General features: G+C 37.8%; 1 protein-coding gene across 1 annotated transcript in view; it reads right to left on the bottom strand.

Moving 5' to 3' along the window:
- The window catches only part of MYO1E (myosin IE), a 98,086-nt gene that overhangs the window by 21,135 nt on the left and 49,966 nt on the right, over positions 1-26,985 (bottom strand). Inside the window, 14 exon segments of the mRNA XM_052807792.1 lie at positions 1,059-1,204; positions 1,668-1,837; positions 2,541-2,655; positions 7,511-7,655; positions 11,511-11,609; positions 15,537-15,643; positions 16,443-16,524; positions 17,118-17,203; positions 17,967-18,134; positions 19,273-19,359; positions 20,617-20,703; positions 21,097-21,177; positions 22,775-22,971; positions 26,450-26,582. Of these exon segments, the coding sequence (XP_052663752.1) occupies positions 1,059-1,204; positions 1,668-1,837; positions 2,541-2,655; positions 7,511-7,655; positions 11,511-11,609; positions 15,537-15,643; positions 16,443-16,524; positions 17,118-17,203; positions 17,967-18,134; positions 19,273-19,359; positions 20,617-20,703; positions 21,097-21,177; positions 22,775-22,971; positions 26,450-26,582 (1,703 nt within the window).

A 26,985-nucleotide genomic window follows, 5' to 3' on the forward strand; every position in this document is an offset into this window, starting at 1 on the left:
ACTGGGTTTCTCAGCTCTGTGTGGACACCTCAGATATCTCCTGCAATCTGGGATTGGCTTGTGTGGCAGTACATTCCCCTCCCCGCCCCGCCCCCTGCCAGCAGGAAACAAAACTTCTCCAGGAAGGGAGAAGGGGAAGGAAACCCTGGAGGCTGCAGGTTGAAATTAGAACTGGCCAATCGAGATGCACCAGGTATACCAAGGTGACCCTCCTGGCCAATAGAATTAAATGACCACAGGTCAGATTTGACAGGGGTATAGACAGGGTCCCGCCGGAGGACACACTGGAATCTGTCCTCCTGGGAGCAGCGGGTCTGCAGTCATGGACTCCCCCTCCGGTCGGGGCACCGCCTGAGGTAACTCCTCGAGGGAGAGAGCCCTCAGCTTTTAGGCGAGTGATACGCACGTTTTGGAGCCATCGCTTTAAATCTTGGGGATTCTTAAGTCGGCCGTGTAGTATTAATTCTCTTTACATTGTTGAGCCTGTGGTTTTATAAAATGTTACCGGACTTCTAACTAACTTTTGCTGAAGAATAAATCGGAGTTTTAACACCTGTTGGATTTAGTTAGTCGTGCATCCGTAACAGCTTGACATTCAGTCAACAGACGTGATGTGAAATCCAACTATAAATAAAGGCTTTAAGTAGGTCACCAGAGAGAGAGAACACCCCTTTAGGAAGCAGTGGACATGTACAAGGTGTACTTCTGTAAGAATTATTTCTGGGATACAAGCTTGAGCCAAAACTTACTAGAACCTGCTTGTGCATGGTAAATATATGTTTCACAGAATACATTTTGGGGGACACACCAGGCAGGTGAGACCCAGTGTAAGTGAAACATTTTAACAACTAGTCAGAAAATGTTTGTGTGCTGGCTATAAACATCTAGTGCTGTAAGGCACTTACTCGGGCTGGGAATGAAAATAAGGCTACAGATTTCTTTGTTCACAAGATTCAATTAATACAGCTTAAGAAAATTCACCCTTCATCAATCAACTTATTTCCCCCTGTCCTACACAAATTTCTCTGTCAATGTAACGATATTTTCAAGGTACTGACCTTAGAGAGACGGAAAGAATTCTCTCCACTTCCATCCTTCGCTTTAAGACTTCCTTCACTTGGCCTTTCTCTGGACCCTGCTTTATCTTTTCACGCCCAATCAGGTATATGCACTTTGGAGTGAGGACAAGATCTCGCTTCACACTCTGAAACACAAAATTGTTTGAAAATACATAGCTATGCAGAGATCAATGCACTAATGTTGTGGTGCTATTCCAAAGATACGTAACGTACTGTGATTTGGGGCAATACTGTTAGTCTTTGGTTTAAGTGAAAGAAATACTGATGTGATTAATCACACAACCTCAGAGTCAGATCGCACAGGACAGGAAAGCAGCTTTGTTCCCCATTTCCTAACTATTGTAGCTTTCCGCCCAGCAAGTCCCATAAAGCCTTCACTCTGGGACAATAGGTTTGACAATGGCAATGGTCTGATCACAAGGGTGTTAACTGCTTCCCTATGTGTCTTTAACTTAGAAGACACTTTTTTCAAGCTGCTACCCTAGATGGTATGACACTAACATGGTGGAGTTTCTGTTAAAGGATGGTAAAGACATCTGTAACTCCCTAGCAGAACTAATCATTAGTGGATGTTGCTCTTAAACCTACCTTAAACCGTCTATCATATTTAGTTACGGTGTCTGCAAAATCAATCTTCTCCCGTTTGCCCACAAACTGGCGTAGCTCTGGATGGTCCTCCATGCCTATGTAATCTCCCACAAAATTCCTGTTAATGCTGTTCCGTCTTCTCTCTTTCTTGTTCAGCAATAAATCTGATGCTTAAATACCAAAAGTAAACATTGATTAATAGTATTTAGTAGATTTTCTAAACCCATGATCTGAAAGAGCTCACTGTTTCAAGCAGAACTTTTTGGGAAGGAGTGATAATCAAGTTGTTTATAATATGGAAAAAACAGTGAAGCACTGCTACTAATCCTTTATATAAGGATCCATGTGATCATTAAATCCATTCCTAATGAAATACACTGATGGCAAGCTCAGCAGTTCTGATGAATTGGGAGCACTTCTAGAACTACGGAATTTCTCACTCATTGCTGGAAACTAAAGATTAACTCTTCCAAACCCAGAATGTTGTTCATTCACATAAACCAAGCCACACATGCAAGTAAGCATTACAGCCCTTGGATTGATTTGTATCATCTACAGACCATCTAGGTCCTGTACAACTGTGGGAAGCTTTTCCTTTTTTACTTCCCCTGGAACATCTCTGATCTCTGTCCTACTCGGTCTGGCTTTGTTTTGAGAGCAAAACACTGGGTAGACCAAGAAATCCATAAATGCAGAGCAGCCAACCTCATCAGTGGTACCTTAGCGATCCAACAATTTGCAGTCATTCCTAGATGGTCATCTGCAATGCAATGGTTTCCTCTACAGAGAGAGAGATTTCCTGCATCTCCTGTGACACTCTTTCTGTTCCTGGAACCATGTGTGAAATATCTGTTGTCTGAAGTTATGACCTACCTTCTTCTCTCATCTGTACGTATTTTTTCCTGGCCACATACTTCCTCCATGCCTTCTGGATGGCCCTGGCATACCCATCATACTTCCTCTCCCTCATCTCTTCTAACAAAAATAGCTGTACAAAGAGACAGTAGGGTGGGTCAAACATTTTACATGAAAAGTTCAAGAAAAAGCTGTATTTTACTTTCAACAACTTTCCAGTGCATTTCACTCTAGATCCAAGCTGGTGCCTCTACCACAACTACGGGATCTGAGATCAGAATGTTAAAGTAACCATTTCTGGAAGAAATTTCTGATGCTTGAGTGGTTCTGGCTCTTACCAGTCTATTCATTAATCTTGATACCCAATGATGAAGGAAGACGAATATGGATTCTCCCTGAAATATTCTACTGGTGCTACTCAAGGTTCTCCACTGGGCATCCATCCAGCCTCCACCTTTACATTCTCCAAAATTCATATTCCTCTTGTCAGAATGTTAGCATGTCTATGGGGATCTGTGCAATGTGTAACGTAACACACTGCATTCACATGCAACTTTCCTCCCTGTCTCAGTCTCATACTCTTATATCCACTGGCTCCATTCTTTCCCAGCAGTGAAGTTTGTCAGCTGGCTGCAGGATTTACAACTATGATCTTGTATTTCAGTATGACATAATAAGATTTCTGGGTCTAAAATATTGTCAGAATTCAAGAGAAAATGCTGATTTATCAAAACAGGAAGGGAAGGTGCATCCCCTTTTTTGAGAATTTCCCAGGTCCCACTAGAAGATATGTAAATTTAATGCATTAGAGTAACTTCATAATTATTGTAGAACACACCATATTTCACTATAGCCTTTTACATACTTTAAGTTTAGTTAAATGTTTCCTTGTCTCATCAGAAGCACAAGCATTTGGCTAACGATTACAGTACTAAATCAGTCCACCGACATGACTGTTCCTTATTATTTCCTTCTACTGTGTGTTAAATACTCATCAAGACTTTTTTTTTTTTAGCTTTCAAGAGAGATAAAATTAGTGAAAACAGGTGTATCAAGAAGCAAACCTGAGCTTTAGGATCCTTTCTTAAATTTGCTGCCCTAAACCATGCAAATCTAGAAAAATACTGTTGTTCATATTGATCTTAAAAAGGAAACTTGATCTAGTGCAAACCATTTCCGCAGAACCTCACTTGCTCTTGTACAGAGTTATTTATTCAGGTGTTTGATGGAAATGTAAATAATGAAGCCTCCTTTCTGCCACCCATAAAACCTTATTTCACAGTTGGCAACTCTCCATCTACAGCAAACTTATTAAAAAAAAAAAAAAATCTCTTCACAAACACACAAGCACTAGATAGGGTTTCAGCAGACAGGCATTAATGCTCCTAATGCAAAAACTTCCTCAGCTTCAGCAGAGGCATGATCAAGCCCTGATGCAATTCAGGTTACAGTAACAATATTGATGTTGTCTCTCATGAACACTCAGCATTTATTTCTCTAACAATAATGCTAATTGCAACATCTCAATGCAAAATAGTCTATCACCTGCAGTTGAAGGTCACAATTAAGGAAGTTCAATGAAAAAATTGAGTTAAAATATGGTTCGTAAGTTATAAAATAAAAATACTGCATAAACTTGTTCATAAATTATGTATTATAAAGACTCCCCTCACACTCCTGAGCAAATCACGTATTTTTCATCTGATTAACCACAACAGCTGCTGTCTTTGGTGGTAGAAAGAAAAATTTTCATTTACCATCTAAAAGATTATTTTTCTCAAAAGTAATATAACCCTAGCCAATCCTTTAGTACTATGAGAGCTGATTGGTTTTGATACTAAAAGATATAAATCAAGCTTTAGAATATTCAGCTCACAGAAAATTTTTCAACTTAAAATGAAAAAGATCCAGACTATTTTTAGTACTTTTTAAAAAATGAATTTCATGGCTTAAAAAAAAAAAATTAAAGAAAATGTATACAGTAATTGAAAGCATTAATTTAAATTAAAATCAAAACGCAACTCAAAAAAGTTTTACTATTTCCAGTCAACCTCATGTTGTCTTAACCTGCAGAACTGCCCTTCAGTAAAACTCACATGCCATATACATGCAACCAGGACTTAGTATTACAAAAATGCATTGGAATGGGAAGAGGCATCCATTGGAAAACAATTTCTTCCTCTTGGAAACAACCTAGTACCATATGAAGTTGGGATACAGAATATTAGTGTTTTGGCCACTTCAGAGTGAAGAGGAACTAGATCCATCAATCCCATGTAAGCACTTGCTACTTGGCTATTAAACAGAAGATGGACACCAGCAAATTATTTCATTTCTTTCTCTGAAAAAGAGAAAACCAAGAATAAGACCCACCCTGTTTGTGAAGATATGGCTGCTGAAAATCTGCTCTTATAAAGGACAAACATACCAAGCTTAGGGGATTTCAACAGCCAAGAAAGGAAGATAGTTCCTTATATGACTTACTACATAAAACTGAAAACAAAAATACTTTAAAATTTTGGATTGATTTATCCATAAAGCAGCATAACATTGAGAAAACTTCCCTCACGCAAAAAGTATTTTGGTTTCTACCCTTAATTGTTTATCTCCCAAACTGAGATTGTATTTGGTTTGTAACTGCCTGCAATGAACAGCATGGATGCAAAATAATTTCACAGTGAAAACAAGAAAATTAGGTTTGCTACAGTGTAAGATAATGAACACAGGACTGGAAGATGTTGCTTAAATTACTAATTCTGGTTCCTTGTACTTACAAGCAACTAAGTTGTCTGTATTAATTCAAACAGATACTTGACCAGGATATGTACTTGCCACCACTCTATAATAAACTTGAGGGCATCAGTAAAGGACTGAAAGTCACAAGTGTAATGTCACGAGAAAAGATATCAAAGAGATCTGCTAATGTCCAAGGCTATCGCACTGACTTTGTAAGATAAAACTCCCCAATGATCTTAAGAAATAAATTATGGCCTGTTGTGAGAGACTGAAAGAGTTAATGTCTCAAACATTGTGGTGGGGCAAGTTCTGCTTAAAGACAAACCCTGCACAGCAAGGAACCAAGGTGAAAAGCCCATCAGCTCAGACATCAGCAACAGGAGGGGGAGGACGTGCTGGAGGGTGCGCAGCTCCCTCCCTGTTCTGATAAGCTGTTCTGATACAAAGATCAAACAACGGCCACGTCTGCAGGGAAGAAGAAGTTACTCCCCAAACGACCCCCAAGCCCAAAGGCTCACAAACTGCTCATTAGCCTGACCAGTTTGGGTGCCCGCCCGGAGAGGGGCAAGGATGATAAAAGGACACAAACTGAAGCCCCAGGTGCGCAAGCCCACCGGGACTGGACCCCTCGGCTGACTGAACCAACGCTGGACCCAGGACCGGCGAAATCTCTCCGTCATCTTCTCTCTTTCCTTTTCCTTTTCCACAATCCCTACACCTCATCCCTTTAAGACATAAAACCGTTGACCAAGTCTGAGACTAAGAACGGATCCAGCCGCCCCTGGGCCCTTGGAGTCTAGAAAGCAAGGGGGTCTGCTCTGAACCTCGTGACTCGACGGGAGGGATCTCCTTATTCCCTGAATCGATGTATATGGTTACCCTGGGTTACATGGTTTACAGAAGTAGTCTTATGCCAATTCCTGTTGTGAGAAACTCCGCCACCTACTATCAGGCCTCCCCAGTTCAGTTTGCTTCTGTCATGAATAAAATCTTTAACTGATCGTTTGATATCATTTCATCTTAATCTAGCCCGAGGGAATTTTGAATTAAACACAACTCCCTGGTCTGTCCAGTCTGGGTCATGACACCCGTGCTACAAAGGCAGGCAGATAAAGCTCACACTTCCTCATAACTGGCTAGCTAAGGTGTTGCTTGCAATGACTAACTAAGTAGGATTAATCCTGTACTAGACTTTCCTGCTCTGCCAACATGCACCAAAGTATTCTAATAACCTGCATCTTGAATACTGTACACTTTATTATACAAACATGTCTCTCAGATGGCAGGAATGTCAAGTCCCATTCCTGAACAGAGATGATATTATCTTACCCTATTTATGGTAGAAACAATGCAATTTCTATTACAACTTGGAGAAGTATTATCTTTTTCCCTTTAACAGATTCCTATGTGATTGGGCAGAGCAGTGTCATTGCCTGAATTACTGTTGTTCTACAGAGCAAAAATACATTTCCAGAAAAGAAAATTATAGCAATAGAAGTGTTCTGCTTTTATTTTGGTATGTAACTTCAGGTAAAGCACCAAGAAACTACCTAGTGCTCAACTGCAAGGTATGCTATATAAACTAAGCCTGATTGCTTCTGATAAATAAGGAATACATGATGGTGAGTAGAGCATAGTTTTTTCCTTGCCAACTTTCCTCAATAGTGATGTAAGACGACTTTTTTCCAACAGATTTTTTTGTGCAGTTTAGCAGCCACAGGATAAAAACAGCCTTATGATGCCTCCCTAATATTCTCTTTGAATGGGATTTCAAGTTGCAGCCATTCTGGAACATTGATTTACTCAATGATGCATAACAGCTATAACTGGGGACTATTCTATTTTCATCAGTAGTTCTTGTACTGAGACGACAACCTATTTTCTTGGGCTAATGGTCATAGATATGTTTTCATGCCATGATATTTCTTCATATGACAGATTCTCTGATGGAATGTCACCACGTGGAACCTGACACCAAAGCATCTTCGTATACTATCTCTTGTTCTTGATGCATTTAATGCTCCTTGTATTAGTGTCAAAATCATGCAGGGTCCTTATGTACTACGCCCATTATAAAAGTGCCTAAAATCACTGTACAGCCTTGAGGCACCTGTGACAGACCTGCCCAGCTTGACTTACATTCTTACGCTTCTCCCACCTTAGGAGATATCATGCTCAACTTCTGGGTGGGCAGGCCTTTTATTTCAGCAAAACAGTTTCATGTTTAAAGACTCATGTTCTGCCACACTTACAGACTCTGGAGCTTTGATGAAGACTTTGGATTTACCAAGCTGGTATTGGTCCGGATCCATGTTGACTGACTGAAGAAGGTGGAGAACTCCTTGTTTCTCTTCTCCTTTCCAGGAAGGCCAGGTTGCTTTGGTCAGAATAGCATACCTTAATGACAAAGGAGAAGAGATTAAAACCTGACATCAAACAGCAGCAGCAGAATACCACTGACTCTTAGTCAGTATTACCCTGGAGGAAGGGTTGACAATTTCAGCAGGACTTACAGAAACTTGGAGTGTGGGAAGACGCACAGTTATTAAGATGTTACTTGTTTAGCAAGACCAAACAACTGCAATGAGCACAAGTGTCCAGGAGTCTCCCATTTCCAGATGCTAAGTTATTATTTGGTAACTGCAGTAGTTAATTACAGAAGTTCAGCTGTGATCTCAAGTCCAGGGCAAGGCTATTTACTAGTAATGACTTATGGTCTAGATTTAAATACCTACATCCTTGGTATTCTAGATTCATTCCCAAGCATGTGGCCAATTTACCACTCAAGCCTTCTCTGTCTGTCTTATTCTTACAAAGGCCTTTTCTGTTTCTAAGCAAGTGGCCAGCTCATGTTCCTAACCCACCTGTTCAACAGCTGGTCTGCATTTAGCAAGGAGCCATTCTTGGCTTTATCCCAGAAAGCCTTTGGCTTGGCCTCCGGTACAAGAGAGAAGATACAGTGATGTTGGTGCTACCTAGAGGGAACACTGTGAACCGACCAGATGAAGGGCTAGGGAAGGAGGCAGGGCAGTGCTATAATAACCAGTCTTTGATAGGAAGACGTGCGTGGTCTTTTGTCTCGGGGTATTCTCTTTAAGCCTTGAAAATGAGGTGGATGCCAGGTTGCAGCCCCTTTTAAACTGTCTGCTTTTTCAGGCTTAACGTGGGCTTTTGGAACTGCCAGGCTGGAGTTACAAAGCTGCCTTGTTCCACTGCCCACCAAGGAGCACCAATGGGCTTTATCTGTCTCTGTGTCTGTGGATAAGTAACCTCTCTAACAGCAGTATTTAGACTCCTTTGACAATGGACTGGACAACAGCTAAATATGTTGTGACAAACTTCTCCCCTAAATCTTTTATGTTCTTTACTCTTGCCAATTTTTTTAATGCCTTAAACATACCCGAGTTATATAAACTAAATCATGCTTATTAGTAAAACTATTCAACTAATGAAAAAAGTGATAAAGTATGGAGTTCAGTTTGTTGTAATTCCCAAGTCCTTGTTTCTTAAGAAGATTTAAGCAGCTCATAATAAAATGTTCTCAAAAAAATCACACAAGGAGTTTAGAAAACTCATTAAGGGAATCTTCATTGCTCATTCTTGTCATATCTAAAATGCTATCCAGCCAGGAAGCAGAAACGGTGTCATGCAACTTAAATAAAAATACCACACAAAGAAAAATAGCAAACAGTTAAAAAGGAATGTATCACAAAAACTAAACACCTCTGAATAGCAAGTATGTGCAAAGAGAAAGCTAACTTATGAATAATTCAGTTGGATTCAAAAGGGTCTACTGATGTTAATCACATTCAAATCTATCATTAGTTAACATGCTCAGCTACTATGCATGACAGTGTAACAAAGTAGCTCTTACACAAAGAAGTATATTATACATAATCTATGTTTACAGACAACGTGTACACATGTATTTATGTAACTTATCAGTATTATGGAATAAATAGATGCAACCTAGTAAGGAGTTGTAAGTTAGAGTAACTCCCAACTTATTTAACAGCTTCTTTTGCAGGGCATCATGTACCACCAACAGTATAGTTGTATAGGTGGGTCTAAGCAAGTCTGAATTTAAAGGAGCTGATGTTAATAAAGGCATTTGAAACTGCTATCTTCCACACAACCGAATTTGACACTACATCTCAGCATGTTATGAATTCTTTCCTACATCTTCTGAGCTGTAAAGGAGGGCACAGGAAAAAACATGACTTAAGACCTTTTAATATAAGTAAAGCTCCTGGGTACAAAATAAGAATAGAGCTGAAATTCTCCTTTTTCATAAACTCAAATTAACTTCATATGTTTCCCTGGTGTGACAAGTCTACAGGGCAGAAGAAACAGATTACTCTGTAACATGCACCAATTAAGCATTTCACAATTTTATAACATGACAATTCTATCATTGTTCACTGCTGTTTAGAAATAGCACTTTCTTCTAATGTACTTGTGCACGCTTCCCATTAAACTGGTCATGTCACTATCCATGTATCTAGGTTTTCCAAGCTTCTGTAATTTGACCTTACGGAGGATTTCAGCACAAGTACTAAATGTGTTCTTAAGATGCTTCTGAAACAACTTCAAATCATGACTGCCCCCCCAAAATTATCTATTACAAATTCACAGTAAGCAGTTAGGTCCTACGTCTAAATATGGGAGTATGGAGTTCAGCTTTCAGATTGGTTATGCTTTGAAACACATAGGCCTTTTCAACGACTGTGGCTTTTTGCATGCAAATGTAAATTTTGTACATAAAAGTCTATTCAGCCCAGAAATCTCCACTTATATGGAGCTGCCAAGGAACACCCAATGAAAACAAGTGTACAAGCATGCATTTCCTGTCCATCCCATGCCTCAGCCACTTTTACTCACACTGACTCAGGGTGTCAGAACAGAGCTTGTTCTGGATGCTAGGGAACTGTGAATGGAAAGGTTACAGGAAGAGTTTTACTCATAACAAAATGTTAAATTTAACAAGACTAATTTGAAACAAACGGATGAATTCCATAAAGAATGGTTTCAGTTGCCTGTGGATCTCTACATATGAAGTGAAATATAGAAACCTATTCACCTTCTAGAAGCACCATGTAGCTTTCCTTTGTGCAGGCCTCTCAGGCAGATTTCTAGACCTGCACAGCCCTCACAGTCCGTGTTCAACAATGGTGGAGGCTAGATTTAATACACATTATTAACCTCTTATGCTGTCTCAGCAACAGTCTGTGTTAAGTAATGCAACCTGAAGCGCATTCATGTTTATATGTCTGGACTTGAAGATTGTGAAGAAAAAGGGATTTAAAATTGTTCCATGATGAAAACTGAGTCCATACTTTAAGATATCTGTCTATTACTAGATGATTAAAACATTCTCTGTATTATCATGGAGCATTATCAGTGGCTTTGTTCTGGGTTGTCTCATTAATTATACTCCATTCCTTGCAACAACTGACTGGATTTTTTGTTTTATATTCTTAAACGTAACACAAAGACTTCCAACAAAAGCTATTTGTCATATAATGCCCCAGTTTGGGCATTTATTAGCTGTATGTCTCAATTTTCTAAAAAACAGAAGCTGAGTGTTGTAAGAATCTTGAAATTGCTCTTATTTAAGAGGATTTCATTAGCTAGTGGAGGTAGTTAATAATCTTAACAGCTGGTCCTAAGACACTGAAAAAAGGATGGGTCTTACAGAGCTCTGACTTGCTTTCATTCACTGAGCAGCTGCAGTGGTTTGAGTTGTAACCATTCCCAGCTGTCTGAACACCAGTGGAAGGAGATACAATGCGCAATTTAAGCTAAGGTTACTCTTTATGCTGAAATGGCTGAATGGCAGGCATGTATTTCTTTACCTATCTTCTGTCATTGGGAAAAAAAGAGTTGGGAGAGATAGAGCAGTAACATTCTAAACACAGGCTAGCACTTAGACACTCAGATTCCAGGCTCTGCAGCTCATAACTCTAAGTTCCCTTAAATCTTTTTAATTTTGAGGAACCCTCTCATAGCACTACAAAAAGAACTGAGGACTTAGGCAAGTTTACAGAAAAATGGAAAGACTTTCAAAGACATAAAGCCAGCCTTTAAGACACTTTCAAATCTCTGTGTAACCTAGATCCTGAGCAAGGTAAATGGGGGAAAATGGAAAGGGTAAGTGGGAAATGAGCAGCTTTCAAAACTTGCAACTTCTTGTTTTCCTCCTCATCATATAAACAACTGTGCTGTAAAACTTCAAAATGAGTATTACCTTACCTCTGCAAAAACTTCTTGAAAACCCGCCTGTAGGCATAGCCAGCTCTTCTTACTCGAATATTTTCTTTCAGACCCAAGTATTCCACCTGATGTTTTACCCTGTGGACAAAAACAATGCAAGATTTACAATCCATTTTATTTCAGCATATTTGTGGATTGAGGTATTCTTTTTATATATTGAGGTCCGCATCATGTTTAAAGACTACTGACTTCCAAAATTCATGCAGTTATATGAATTCTTGGACATTACTATGCATGCACACTGCATGGTAGGAAAAATATTCAAGGCAGGTAGACTACATTACTGAAATATATGTAGCAAGTTTACCTTAGCATTTTTTCCTAGTTTAACTTCCCATCTCCTAACTAATTTATATATAAATTTCTTAAGTAATATTATTACCCATAAAAGGCCAAGTAACTGTTAACTATACAATTACATAGCTGGCATCCAAGGGAGTGGGAAATTGTTTTGTGTTCTTTTATTGTAGGTTTCATCTATGTTTTACATAGCTCAAACATCAACAGTAGCACACAGTAGCTCTTTTTTGGTTGTTCTGGAGAAAGGACCAAATCTGGTGGCTGCGGAAAGCCCCAGATGCCAAACTTTCATTACAGGAAGAATCAGAAAGAAGAAAGCCAGGCCAGTATATTCATGAAGAGCTAGTGTTCCTCCTAATTTTACCATGCTGCAAAGGAAGGATTTGAGGATAGGCAGAAGACTGGCCAAAGCATGCCTGGTAAGCTTGTTCATGGCATACTTTAGTTACAAACAAAAACTGAGTTGGTACTAGTCCCACAGAAAGTGTTTAATGGCTGTGGAGGGACTCTGCTGCACATGTGAACTGAAACACCATTATCCAAACACCATTAAAGTTCCCTCATCCAAAACACGTTCATTTAGGTTCTAAACAGGGAACAAATATGTCCCCATGCATCTCAAAGCAGGAAAACACCCAAAGAAAACAAGCTTCCTTTTGGCACCTTTTCCTCTTTCTGGAGCTGTGGTCCACTAGTTTATGCTCCTTCTTACATATCCTGCTAGTCTACTATTTAATGCTTGGAGATTTGATTTGAAGAATTTCAGTTAGCTTCCTTAACAATGTATGACTTGTTGTTTTCCTTTGCATTTCCTTAATTTCCTCATCTGAGTCATGTGGCTGGAAGAGGCAATGTCAGTTTTTAATTCTGAAATGTGGTGTTCAGAGGCTTCTGTTGCTGTTCTTTTATAGGGCAAATTATAGAAGCTTTAGCTTTTAGTCAGAAATATAAGTTGTTAAGATTTTAGTCCTGCAAGTTTAACAAAGAGTATATAAAGGAGCATTTCTTTACATATCATCAAAAAAAGTAAGCCTATAAGATGCCATTTAATTTTGTTTTGCTTACTATTTCTCTGATTTTACAAAAGATTTTTCAAATCCTGAAAAACTCTGTTAATTCAATATTATTTCTCTAGCTATTTTGAAATGTTAAATTTCAATAGAAAGTGCATTGCCCATTGACACCCCCCCTTTTTTTTTGGTTTAGACATTCTTTTCACATGACTCATAGTATAAGGGGAGAAAACTTTTGAAATCCCATGCTACAAATGACAAAAGCCTTTCAGTTATTTCTTCTTTTTAAACAACACTTACGAGAGGTGTTTGACTAAATGATGAGCAATAGTGCTCTTTTAGCTTATAATAAAGAATACCGCACATTTTAATCTTGCTGTGTTCAAGGAATAAAGTATATTTTGTACCCACTCCAAGAATTCTGGTACAGTAGAAAGCTGGTGGACAAAAATACATTTTCCTGTTTATAGCTTTTCCGCCTGTTCACATCTGGAACAATGCACTGGAGCATTACTCCCATTTTCTTACTGTCCTGCCAGTACTAGTGTCCAGCAACAGGGAATTTGAGACATTTTTCTGTTTTCCCTTTTCTTTCTGAGAAAAGGCACACTGAAAATCTCCCTTCAGGCATCAACCTCAAGCAGGTCAGGGTCTGGGAATTCAGCTAATGCAGCAATTTTGAATACAAGTCCAAGTGGCTGTGCCAGGACCTGAACAAAAACACATTTCAAGAACACCTCAATTTTTGGAATAACTAAGGTATTATACAAGGTTTATATAGCACACAAGGTCTATGTTTCAGTGCTAAATATTCTGGAATTATTCAACAGCAGTACAAAGCTGGAGTGACGTGGCTTCTGCGAGCATGAAGTAAGACAGGCTTTGTAAAGGTTTTTTTTTCCTTTTTTAGTAACATTTTCACCATCTAGTAACATGCTACTAATATGCAGATTAGATATACTATTCTCATCACATTGACTATGGCAGCATGTGTATATGATACAGCATTATGTGATCACAAAAGAAAACAACAACAAAAAAACCCTAAACAAACATTCAGCAAAGTATCATGTAAACTCAGTTATGTTTTGTATTTCCCTCAACACAGAACTTTCTCACAGTAAAATGTGAAACAACAAAATTAAGTTTATGTTTGAGTTGTCATATGCATATTAATTTCTTTTCCCCAGACATGTCACTAACTGCTACAGCATATGTACCCTATGTGAGGTTCTAGTATAACGTATGGGAAATCGTAGTTTGAAATGGGAGAGAATGTTAGGATTTTTAAACAGGGATGAAGGATTACCATTATAAGAACTACTTCCCTTTGTGTCTGAGTTTGACAGTCTACAATCCTTTGTATTTCATTTGTTATCAGTAGCTGCTGCATTTGCCAAATATCATCCTCATTATGGGAAAACAAGAAGAAATCTTGCCCGTTTTTGCTCCAAAAGGGGTTTCCTGAAAGCTGGCCTTTTCTCAAGACTAGGTTTTTGTTTGTTTGTGTCACTGGTTTCCTAGCAACACCTTCCGCAATAATAGGCCTGTTTTTCAATATGTAAATGATTTTTAAAGCCCCTCAACTTATACAGTTAAAAGTTTTAGACATACTTTTTCCAGGATCACTTACTTTCCTCCTTTGGTCGTCCCCAGTGTCAGTGGAAAATTAAGTGCTGCATAGTAGGATTTTCAGGGGTGGAAAAGCTAGAGAAAGAGGGTCTACATTTACTGCCAAGACCTAAATGACACTTTCAAATACAGTCCCAATTGTGGCTTCTGTAAGTGCTCTACATCTGCATCTAATTGTGCTAGTCTGCATGCCAAATGGCAGGAAGTGAATTCTGGTGTGTTGTTGATATGGTCAAGAATGCTTTCTATCAGACTCTGCAAGTTGTTTCACTGTGATAAAAATAACCACTTGCTTTATCAGCACTTTTAACAATACTAAAAGTACTTGGTATATAGTAATAAATGTTACCTATATTAGGACCTCACATAGTATACATAACGTACTGATGACCTACCTCAGTGCAAAAAAGAAAAGTATCTTTTTTCAGGTAATAGGAAGATGCTATAAAGCATCATATAGTTAAAGATGCCTTAAAACAGATGCAATAAACCAAACTGATGATTTAGACATCTATTTAATGTCTATATAACCACACGGTATGATATTCTACTGACTTCTCTTTAAAGAGAGTTGCCTAATGAAACTTAAAAGTCAAGAAGTGAAAAAGGAACCTTCTACATTCTTGACTATAGAGCCTTTTCAATAAGTTTGATACACCAAAGCAGATACAGACATCATGCTGGCTTTTTAGCTACGTAATAGAAGCTGTTTCCAAAGCATAAAACAAAACTTAGAACTGACGTATAATGCATTTGGTGTGCAAATTCTGCATGGAAAACTGAGTCTTTAATGTACCGACTGTGTTACTGTTATGCAAATGTTGATTATTCATAACTGATATGAGAAAAGCTAAGAACTGCATATCCTAACTGCTGATTTAGACCAAGTGACCACAGCTTATCTTCACAGTTTACGAGAGGTCATGCCAGATTTCGTTTCTGAAGGTTTTAGAGTATCAAGTTCTGTTTGTCTGTAGGCTGTATGGTTACAATGATGAATTTTTGTGGCTTCTTTTGACTATTAGCGCTGTTTCTCATCCCATACTCTGCTTATCCATACCTGCTCTCCTCCCAGTCTCGAGACTTCTTTGTTTCATTTGGTTTGATGCAGCGGATGTAATGGGGTGTACACTTCATCAGGGTGCCAACAAGGTCATTTGCTTGTTTCTGTAAAATTGAGGGAAAACCTGTGAGAGAATTCTAAAAATTATCAACCATTTGCTGATGATGCAGTTAACTGGATCCAGTTGACTTTGGTCTTTCTCCAGAACAACCTAAGTGTCTTGGGATAATATGCACCTCATGAAAAATGTATCAGTAAATAAAAGGCACCATTACCTCCAGCTATATATTCTATTTTTAAACTATTATATAAAAATATGGAGTGACAAGGAATGCCTCAGGTGAACTTGACTGTCAGGGTGAAATATGAAGAAAGAGGTTGATAAAATATCGATTTCCAAAGCCTGCAAGTGTGTAATGTAAGCGTATATTTTACAACCAGCCTCCAAAAAGATGCTTGCCTTCTAACCCTTGCATTATTCAATGCACATTATGGTCAGTAGAAAGACTTCTGTTGACTTCAGTGGGCGTTGGATCAGGCCCCACTGCATTTCTGCACTATAAAGAGACCAGTAATCTGTAGTTAACTGTAGGACATCAAGTGGCTGAGTGAAGGGGCTTATTCATTATGCGCATGCAAGTACTATTATCACTACCATCAATTGCTCGTTTGGAAAATTCACTGCTGTAGAATGCAGCTGAACAAAACATTTAATGAACAGTGATGCTAGGCAAAACATGATTCTAACAGCTTAAACAATGCATCGCTTTGCAATCAAGATACTCCTGATGTCTACTTTTAAAAATGTCTGGACAGTAAAAAACAGCAAAGACTACTTTTTTTTTTTTTTATATAGGTATCCATACACAAACACACACCCAAATATGCACATACTAGACATACTTTGATTTTACTGCCCGCAGTGGTAGGACGGCCCTTCTTGTCCACTTGAAGATTTTCAGGAAACAGAGCCTTTATAAAAGGCCTAGGAAAGAATTAATAAAATAGTGTTGGCATAGAAAGACAATTCAATGCATGAATGTCAAGGAGTATGCTGTAAAAGTTGATAGTTGAGCAGAATATAAATAGCTATTTCTATTAATCTGGAGTTCTATCAAATCTATTTTAAGATTAGTATTTTCCATAAGCTTCATTCCTTATAGAGATCCCTTGCTATTTTAGCAAGCCTTGGAAGACACGATACCAGACTTCTAGACTCAAAGAAATGCACACTTCTTAAAAAGTAAGCATCAGTTCATTAAAATACATAACAAAAAAGATGTTACTTTATATGTTAAAACAGTGCCTGTTTTGAGAGAATGCCAAATCACTGATGGCCTTTTTTGAGGCCAAAACAAATGGCTGTCATTATACCATTTGATTCTGACACTGCAGTACCTTACTTATTCAGATTTGCAGAAAATTAAGGTCAATATAATGCAAGTGATACTGTTCTACTGCAGTGACGTTTTATTTCCACAAATGAGTTCACAAGTTGTGAAGTAGAGAAGTCAGGCCCTCTGCATCCATTTGAACTAATACGTTATTCCTAGCTTTAAGCAAGTTTTGCTTACGTACAAATCACTGCTCTGCATGAGTTCAATCAAGTCCATGAAAAGAACATCCCGATTTCTCTCGCAGAATCCATCCATATCATAAGATACCTGGGCCAAGGTGGAAATTGATTGTTTGTGGTAAGTTGAGAACCCAATAATTAAAGAAAATTTAAATTCTGTCCTCATCAGTAGCTGTTCTGAACTTTTTGGTTAGTCTGGTATAACTTAAAGATACTACAATGATCACTAAATCCTTGCATATATTATTAGTTAACTCTTTCACAACAAACAAAGGAATTTCATCCATATCTTTAAATTCAGTGAAAAAGACTGTTATGGACCTAGTGAATAGAATATGACACAAGTGAATTTAATACTGAATTTTATTGAAGAAAAATTTTTGCATAATAAGAGTTTACTGTTATTAACTGCAGGAAATCATGAATAGTCTGAAAAATATACCCCAAAAAGATAGAACTGTATGTTACATTCCCAGTTTTATTGGTATATCATCACCTAAGGATCATTTTTATATATGAATTCTTTACATTTACTGCTACTATAACCAACAATTAAGATTATAATTAATAAAAGACACAGGGCATTTATTTATTGCATTTAATATTAAGTTCTGGTTAGTATGTTTGATAGCAGCAAGGCCCAGACTCATCTCTCTCCTAAGTAAGGGACATATGTTAGGGCATATTTGTTCTAAGCTTCCTACATTGTGAAAGGAGGACACTGCCTCCTGAGATAATCTGGCTATTTAAAATCAAAACAGCCCTCTACAGGGCTTCCCCCTTCCTTTCATTACCATTCTTTTTCTTTATAAATACATTACACAGAATTCAGTGATGTTTTTCCACATTACCTTTCCAGCATAATGATGAATGATAAATCCCTGGTTCCAGCTGTTGAAATGTTCATGAGTCCCAATCTGCATCTGGAGTTTTTGAAGCAGTGTTTGGTCAGCTCCTTCTCCCACTGCATGCATTGTGGCACACACATCATCTAAAATGCTCATAATCCCTGGGGGATTCTAATGCATTGGAGAATAACAAAAACAGCAAAAGAAGTGAGGAAAGAAAATTGATGCCAGTTTTTCCCTCCAAACAAAAAATTATCTTTGCTACAAAAACACTAAGAGCAAAGTCACAGCAGGAAGAATTCCCCCCCCGCAACCAGTAGAGTTCAGAGCAGAGATTAATTTGTACACAAGCATGCAAATAGTTTAAGGAGAGATGTCACTCTGTAATGATAGTGACAGTGGGAAACGATGGGGAAAACAATGATTGCTGTTAAAAACAAAACAAACAAAAAAAACCCAGAATGCCCAACTTTTGTTTTAGTTTTTAATTCCTTTACAAAGCAATCTTCTTTCTCATTCCACCAAAAAATAAACCCATGTCTGAGGTAAATACTTAAACTCACATGCTGTAGTTTGACAAACTTAGAGCTAAATATCTAAGATTGTGACAGAAATCCTATCCTCTTCCTAGTTATCCTGATACAGATAGGAGATGGGCATAATCTGATGTGCATTTAAGCGCAAGTCACTATAGTACTTGAACTACTGTTAAAATTATCTGGCTTACATGGGAACAAAGAACTAGCTGAAAAACAACCTACTTCTGTCCTAAAGGACAACTCAACATTTGTTGTCACCCCAAATCAGAACATAAAGACTTTAAACTGCAGAACATTCTGTGGAGCAGACACAAAATTTATTTTATCTACAACACTTCCTAATACTTCCTCTTCACTTGTTTCTGCTTAATTTGCAACAGTACCTCAAAGGAAGCTGGTATTGTAGCTTCCCCAAACTGAAATACATCCCCCAGGGGCACACAGAGAGCCTTATCTGGTGTACAGTAGAATATGTCATGAAATTAATGATAAATTTAGGTGGATAAAATTTTAATTTCCATCATTATATTTTTTAGTCACACATCAATCACGCTATCTTATGGTTCTCTTTTTGGCCGCTATCTTACATGACATATATCTTAGAGCTCCTATAAGACATCTTATGTAAAACCTTATATATAGGCTTAGTATGACTCAGTAACTGAACAACAGTATTTGCATTTTTTCCATGAACGTTGACAGCAAAGCAGTTGCCCAAATATTTTAGAGAAAAGTCTTGTTTTTCCCATCTGTTTGTTCTAAATACTTACCACTTTGTTCTCTATAAGGTCACACACTATTTTGTTGTTAAAGTAATCTATTGGCGTCCATCTAATTCCTTCTTGCACATATTCTTCCTGTTAAGTAAAAAGAAAGATGCAAATATTCCTTTGCACCATGGATGTAGCACTAGATTTACAATGCACTACACATACACAAACTCTGCATTACTCATGTTCAGAAAGACTTGTCAAATGTGTGATTGGGGGGAGGTGGGAGAAATGACCCTAAATGATAGTTAAATCCAGCGCTCTACTGCTTAAGAGATGAATCGGAATCCTCTGCCATCCCCACACATTCTTTTGTCATTCATAGCCCCTGAGTAGTAACTGAGAAGAGCAAGAATATTTAATCAGTACATTTATTGTCAAAGCACTTCACAAACAGTAACAAAGTGACTTTTACAGTATCTTGACAGTGCACCTAAGCATCCATATCCTAATCTATTTTAAAAATTAAGATTGTGACAGGCATATCAAGGATCAGACCCCCAAACCAACACATTTAGAAACGTACATGAAATGGAGACACAGCTCTACTTTTTATTTCTGTACACAATTACTTTAACCATAAAAGACATCTAGAGACTGACTGCGGAAAAAAATCATACTAAAATTTGATTGAATTGACCCACTCAGTTGCATACATATGAGTTCAGCTAGACACTTAGCAGGTCACTTGTGTGCTCAACTGCAATTACCAGTTACTTTTATATAAAGGCAACTGTCTATGTGCATTCTTGAAAGCATTGTCCTAAAGTTGGTGCCAGGCCTGAGTTCATACCATACACAATGCTTCTGTCTCAGCTGCATTCTGTCTGCCCTCCCATGCAGAAGCTCACATTCATGTAAAGTGAGATTCTGCAGTAAGACTATCAGCAGAGAACTGCAAATACTTTCAGAAGTATTTTTGCAGTTGTCTCAGTGATCTATTTCATTCATATATATTAAAAAAAAGGGCATGGAGGAAATTTAAGAAAAGTATTCCCATTTAACTGTGTGTCGTGTCCAACAAAAGCACAGGGATAGAACCAGCCTGTAGTTTTCCATTTCAGTCAATGAGTCGGAATATGGGGCAAGTCTGGGCAGGGTCATATGACTGCATTAGTACACCATATGATGGACTCACTTTTGTACCACTGTATCAGAGAGTAAATGTCTGTAGCTGATGTGGTTTACGGTTTTAGGGTTAGCCAACAACAAAGGTTTTTTTTTCCTTTGTCTTGCTTAACAAGGCAAATTTTATTGTTAGCAGATGATGAAACCTCAAATTTTCTACCAATTGAAAAAGCAATAGCTCATTTATGAATTCAAAAGTAATAAATGTCTGTTTACCTGTTCTGCCTTCAGTGTCAGTTCAATAAAAATCTGCTGTAGTTTTTCATTAACAAAGTTGATGCAGAACTGTTCAAAACCATTTTTCTATAGAAAAGGAAACAATTTAAAAATTAGTCTCCTGCTTCATATACAATAATTCTTAGTTCTTGTGCTGGCAATAAGCTTCAAAGAAACACTGGCAATGATGGATGGGTTGCTGACTTTATAGACATTCTGTGTAATCTCAGATTTTTTTTTTTTTTTTTTTTTTTTTAAGATCAATGACCTAGTTTCTTTGAAGTTTCTTCAATGCTTCATGTTTCTTAAGTGAGACATTACCAGTGAGAACTCAATGTCCAGGAAGCTGGGTTGGGGTTTTTTTTGCTTTTTTTCTGGCCACAGGATTTGGGTTTTTCTGGTTTGGATTTTTTCCCCTCTAAATAACAAAAACTCTCCCAGGTCAGATCAGCTCAGACTCTGAATATTACACTGCCTTACCTGGAATATTTCAAAGCCATAAATATCAAGGACACCAATGTTATATTCTTCATGGTCCTTCTCCATAGCCTTATTAATAGACTAATAAAACAGAAACAAAATGTAAAACAAAGTGTAGTTTATATATTGAAAAGATATATTAATATCCTTAAAACTTTACATAAAAATATTGGGTTTCTTCAAAAAGAACATATTTGAATGGAATACAAATATACATAATAGGGTATTTTACTTTCACTTTTTAATAAAGTGTTATCAACAGCTAGGAAATGAACAGTATATTATCCTGCTTTCCAGGTTAGTGAGCCTTTGGATCTATTGTTTGCAAAAATCCTTCCCCTTTGGTGTAACTGACTCAGTTAAAGAAAAGAAGCCAACAAAAAAAGAACAGCTTTAATTCTGATATTTGATGCATTTTGCAGATGGTACCATGAATCTTTTCACCTATTTCTGTATTCCCCTACTTTGCAGTGTCAGTGCTAGTACAGGCACATAGTGGGAATTACAAAGCTGTCACGATGAGGGAGGCTTCTGAGACACTAGCAGTGCCACCACAGAGGAGACTTCTGCTTCATCTAGCCAGCATCTGTGGCCAAAGGTAAGGTTTCTACCCCGCCAATCCAGCCAAGGGCCTCATTCTGAACAAGAGAGTACTTTAGCATGGAGAATGGAATTTGACCATTTGCTCAAATGCCACAACATTGGGATGCTGAAGGGGTTCTTTGCAGGAGAGTGGGCTAAGACAGCAAGGGACCATAACCCACTAACTCTGCTCATCTGAAAATGCTCAACTATGTAGGAGAAAGTAAGTCTCGGAGAAGTATCAATGCTGACAAGATGTCAGAATATCATATGAGACAATTGTGGCAGGAGATTGAGCAAATGTAGTGCTGAAAGCACTGCTCATTTTCTTCAAAGGAAGTGTAGCATTTGTCATATCACTGCCTTGTATTTGATGTCTGTGGTCACGCTCCCACTGCACTGCTGTCCTGGTTTCAGCTGGGATAGAGTTGATTTTCTTCCTAGTAGCTGGTATAGTGTTATGTTTTGGATTTAGTAGGAAAATAACGCTGATAACACACTGATGTTTTCCGTTGTTGCTAAGTAGTATTTATACTAAGTCAAGGACTTTTCAGCTTCTCATGCCCAGCCAGCAAGAAGGCTGGAGGGGCACGAGAAGTTGGGAGGGGACGCAGCCAGGGCAGCTGACCCAAACTGGCCAAAGGGATATTTATTCCATACCATGTGACATCATGCCCAGTATATAAACTGGGGGAAGGCTGGCCAGGGGCCACTGCTCAGGGACTGGCTGGGCATCAGCCAGCAAGCGGTGAGCAATTGCATTGTGCATCGCTTCTTTTGTATAATCTAATTCCTTTATTATTATTATTATCATCATCATTTTCCTTTTCTGTCTTATTAAACTGTTCTTATCTCAACCCACAAGTTTTACTCTCCCCCACCACACTGGGTGGGGAGGAGCGAGCGAGCGGCTGCGTGGTGCTCAGCTGCTGGCTGGGGTTAAACCATGACAACTGCTCAGTGCTGCTGCTGAAGTTTAGGCAAAGAAACATACTGGGTGAAAGAAATGACAGACAAGAAAAGCACTGCAAGGAACATTCCTAGTGTACTTGTACTTGTTTTGATTTTTCAGTAGAATCAAGCAAATCCAACTTACATCCACCAAGTAATCAAAAACACGGGAATGAAGGGCCTTGGCCAGTGCATCCCTGGTGTAGCAGGCTTGTTCCACATTTAATGTTACATTAATGGACTCAGATTTGCCTCCCCACTTGCTGTCCATCTGTCTGCTGGTCAGTTTTTCCTTTAGGCGGTCCTGGTTGATTCCCAGGAGAAATGCAGGGAAAGCCAAAACTGCAAGAAAGATTGGGGTTGCTGGATTATGACTTACAGACTAAACCAATAAATAATGAAGGGGGGGGAAAAAAAATCAGCTGTATCTCTAATAACAATCAGCAGTAATAAACCTTATGGGGCACGCAGCTTAAAAAGAAAAACAGGGATTTATGTCTTTAAAATTTCCCTAAGCCCCCCAAGGACATTTTCAACTCTTTACTTACATGATTTCAATTAAGATAAACCACGTTGAAGTAAAATAGTCAGCTATTTCTGTACCTTCAGTCCTTCAAACATGAAAGCTGGCTTAAGTCATAGTTTTGAACTATGAGCTCACACATTAAATAAAATTGACCCCATTGAAAATTCTTTGTAAAAACATGAAATGTTTAAAATATGATAAGGAACATGCTATCTGCTTCCTAATATTCTTTCCCTTTCTTCTTCTAAGTTAGGATATTGCAAATAGTTTTCAATTGCCTTGCCATTTATTTGGTTTTGGTTTTTTAACCCCTTATTCTGGATGTCCTTCACAAATTCTGGTTTCCCTTGTTTAAAAGTAAAGCAGAAAAACACATCTGTGCAGTAAGCAGCCACAAGTCTAGTATTCTTTGCATTTGTAGCACATGGTGCACGTTAGCTGCAGGTGTCATACACCTTAAGGAATGGAAAAAGAGAAATGGCTTGAAAACATATGGAAATAGCTCCCAAGGGCAGCTCTTGGAGTTGGTACTGCACCTCCACTAAACCACATAATCCTCTAAGAGTGCTTCCTCCATGTTCCTTTGCTTTTAGATCTACTTTACTGGCGTGAGGAGGATGTAAAATAATCACTAAGGCAGCAGCCACTTGTGCTTTACACATCTGTAACGTCACAGCATGATTTCGCTAAACCCTTCAGTACATTAATCCAAAACTATTTTTAAAACTGCTAATAACTGCCAGCTTTCTGAAATCTGATATATTACCATCAGCAACCTGATTAAACTTACCCTAGGGTACTACAAACCACACAACTAACCAAAGTTGAGTCACTGGCAACATCTCTGGTAACTCACTGAGAACTCAAGTTGAAGAGCACATGAAAAGGCCAAACATCATATGCTTTAAAATGGAAAAGAATGTAGGTAATCATAGACCAAATATTCTGGCATCTTTACAGTATATATGAGCATAAGTATTTAGTTAATACTACTGTAAGAATTTATGAAGATAGTATAATAGTAAGAACCACCATGCACACCTCAAACTCTTCCTTCACAGAGCTAACGATTTACTGTAAAGGAAGAGCTGGACATGACTTGATATAACTTCACGTTCTTAAGATGCCTGATTATTTTCCCTAGTTAGGGACCATAGAGTTACCATCTAGAAATTACTATAAAGCAGTATATGCATGTAATTGAAAAAATAATCCTCAAAGAGTAATCAATAGCTTTCTGTGGAATAGTTTTAAATACAATCTGTGAAGAAAAGCTGAAAAAGACTAGGTTCACTTCATCAGTTTTCAGAAAGTGTAAAATAAATCTTTCAATACAATGCAAGCATAAAGAGGGATGGTTTAAATTGTTTTCTGCCATCCAGGAGAGAACAAGTAGTATTTGGCATGATTTGCAACATGGAAGATTTAGGATAAATAATGAGAACATTTTTTTCAACTATTAATATAATCAAGCACTGTAACAGATAGTAATCAATGGCAGTTTTAAAGAAGTACTTGTCTAAATGTCTGTCAAGAATGGCCTGTATAGATTTGATTCTGACTCAGAGTAAGAGAGTAGAGTTTTTGGTGTCTTGAAGAATGGCCTTTGCATGTTTTTTTGCAGTTGGCTATATAATAACAAGAACACTATTGACCAAATTCTTAAACTTTTTATTATTTCAGACTTACACAAAGCATGACTTATCAGTGGTCTTTCATTGTGTTTTATCTTTCGTGGCTATCCAGGCTATAAACGCTTTACTATTTAGTTGGCTAGGACAAACAGTAAACTGAGAGGAGGATTAATGGAAAGAGAAATGAACCCAACTTTCAACTTCATAATGCAGGAATTGTACTAGACATTGCTATTTCTTCTACGCCTTCTTTAAAATGCAGTATGTTTATGAATAAGTTCTATATTCATTCTGTCTGCTGATTTTTTCAATGTATTATTCAAACAGAAATTCTGTATTTATATCCCAGTGAGCAAGAGAAATATGGTGCACATGGCTCATCATAGAAATACATTCACATTTACCAACTTATTTTCAACTCACGTCTTTTCGGTTTGTTACTTTCTGATACAACACACTGTATCTATCATCTCATCTGGCAATTAAATGCCTTGATTTTGTTGAAAGATTTAATACTGTGATTTACATGGAAGCACAGTAGCTCATTTGGAATTGTAAGGCATATGAAAAATCCAATACTTTACTTTGGATGTATAAAATGCCACAAAATGTTTTTCTTTGGGTTCACTTACTATTCTCTCAAATTAAAAAATTAAGGTTAAAAATTAGCAATTTTTGTTTCCCAATTTCTTAAAACAAATAGCAGACTACTAACAAAGTTGAGTGGGAACTTGACTACACAAAGATACTTTATTCACACTTAACTTACCTAAAACTAAACAAATGCAGTTTTCCTAAACATACGGACCATTCTGAAATAAGAGTTATGAGAACAGATAGATATGTATAAGCTACTACATACGTTGTGCTTATCTACTCTGTCCTTAAACTCTCGAAGTAGTATAAAATCAACATTAGATGCAAGGTATAAATCATGACAAAAATATTTATAACTTGAGATCCAATAATCTTTCAAGATCTTGCTGATGTGTGCCTAGCTGATACAAAACAGTAGCAAGAGGTGAAGGATGCAAGGACAGTGCATTGTGGATAAGGATATAATAAGGAAAGAGTTACACAGTAGATGTACCTAATACTGAAGTACGGGTTGAGAAATTTGAGACAGGGAACATAACTGTAACATTAACATAAATGTAAATTCTGCATTTCAATTCAACCCTGAATTTGTTTTCAAGGCATCTCTTCTGGATGCATGTACATACATATATGCCTGAGTACTGGCTGTGTACCTGAGACTGGGGATACTCCACAAGTTGGTAGCTGCTTTCACATGGCAATGAGGTCAGACAAATCACAAAAGAAACAGGTGTTTTATGAATGTGTGCTGATGCATTGACAGGAGCAGAGTTCAAGTTTGCTTGAAAGCGTTTCTCACAAATTCTATTCTTTCATACTCAAAGGCTGGAAAAGGATTTCTTAAATTCAAAATGCAAAACTGCACTCCTGTTAAGTCAGTGGCATTGTACAAGACAAAACAGCCTCAGTACCATTGGTTTTGGAAAAGAATCTAAATTAGCAGCCTCGCACCACAAGAAATGATACACTGTGTTTGGATAAGCAGCTCAAGATTGCAGTTCACCTTATGCCATCTCGGTTGCAGCCCCCTGCTAACTCTGTAACAGTTTCGAGAGGTACTTACACTCCTCACTCTCCACTCCTGCATAGTTGCCAACTTCTTTGAAACTGATGTTTCCCAAATGCAGTATTCCTGCCACTATCTGCAGCACCAATGCCTGTTCCTCTGCAAAGATCCCAATCACACTCATTGCATGCTGGGAAGAAAAAGAAAAAAAAATCGGATCAGTCAAAGAATCTGTTCAGTGACTCTTGTCATAGAAGTCCTTTTAAAATTTTGATGTTAAAAATTTGAGTTTTTCAAAACAGTTCAAATACCTAAGGCAATTTCATTACAGCCTGCACTGAAGTTTCAAAAGGTACCAGATGTCCTACTTCAGCATTTTTGTATTTTTTTTAATTTAAAATACAGAAGCATCTACACTATTTAGAAGATGTGTTAGCAAAATAAACTCTGGAAAAATTAAAGTTACTAAAAAAAAGTGCCTGCTCTTAAGTGTCACACTAAAAATAGTCTCATTGCAAAATGGGAAACATTGAACTTAAGAGACTGTTTTTATTCCTTCTACACAGACAGTTTATCCACTGAGACTAAGAACT

Source organism: Harpia harpyja, chromosome 14 (assembly GCF_026419915.1).
Source record: "Harpia harpyja isolate bHarHar1 chromosome 14, bHarHar1 primary haplotype, whole genome shotgun sequence".
Lineage (NCBI taxonomy): Eukaryota > Metazoa > Chordata > Aves > Accipitriformes > Accipitridae > Harpia > Harpia harpyja.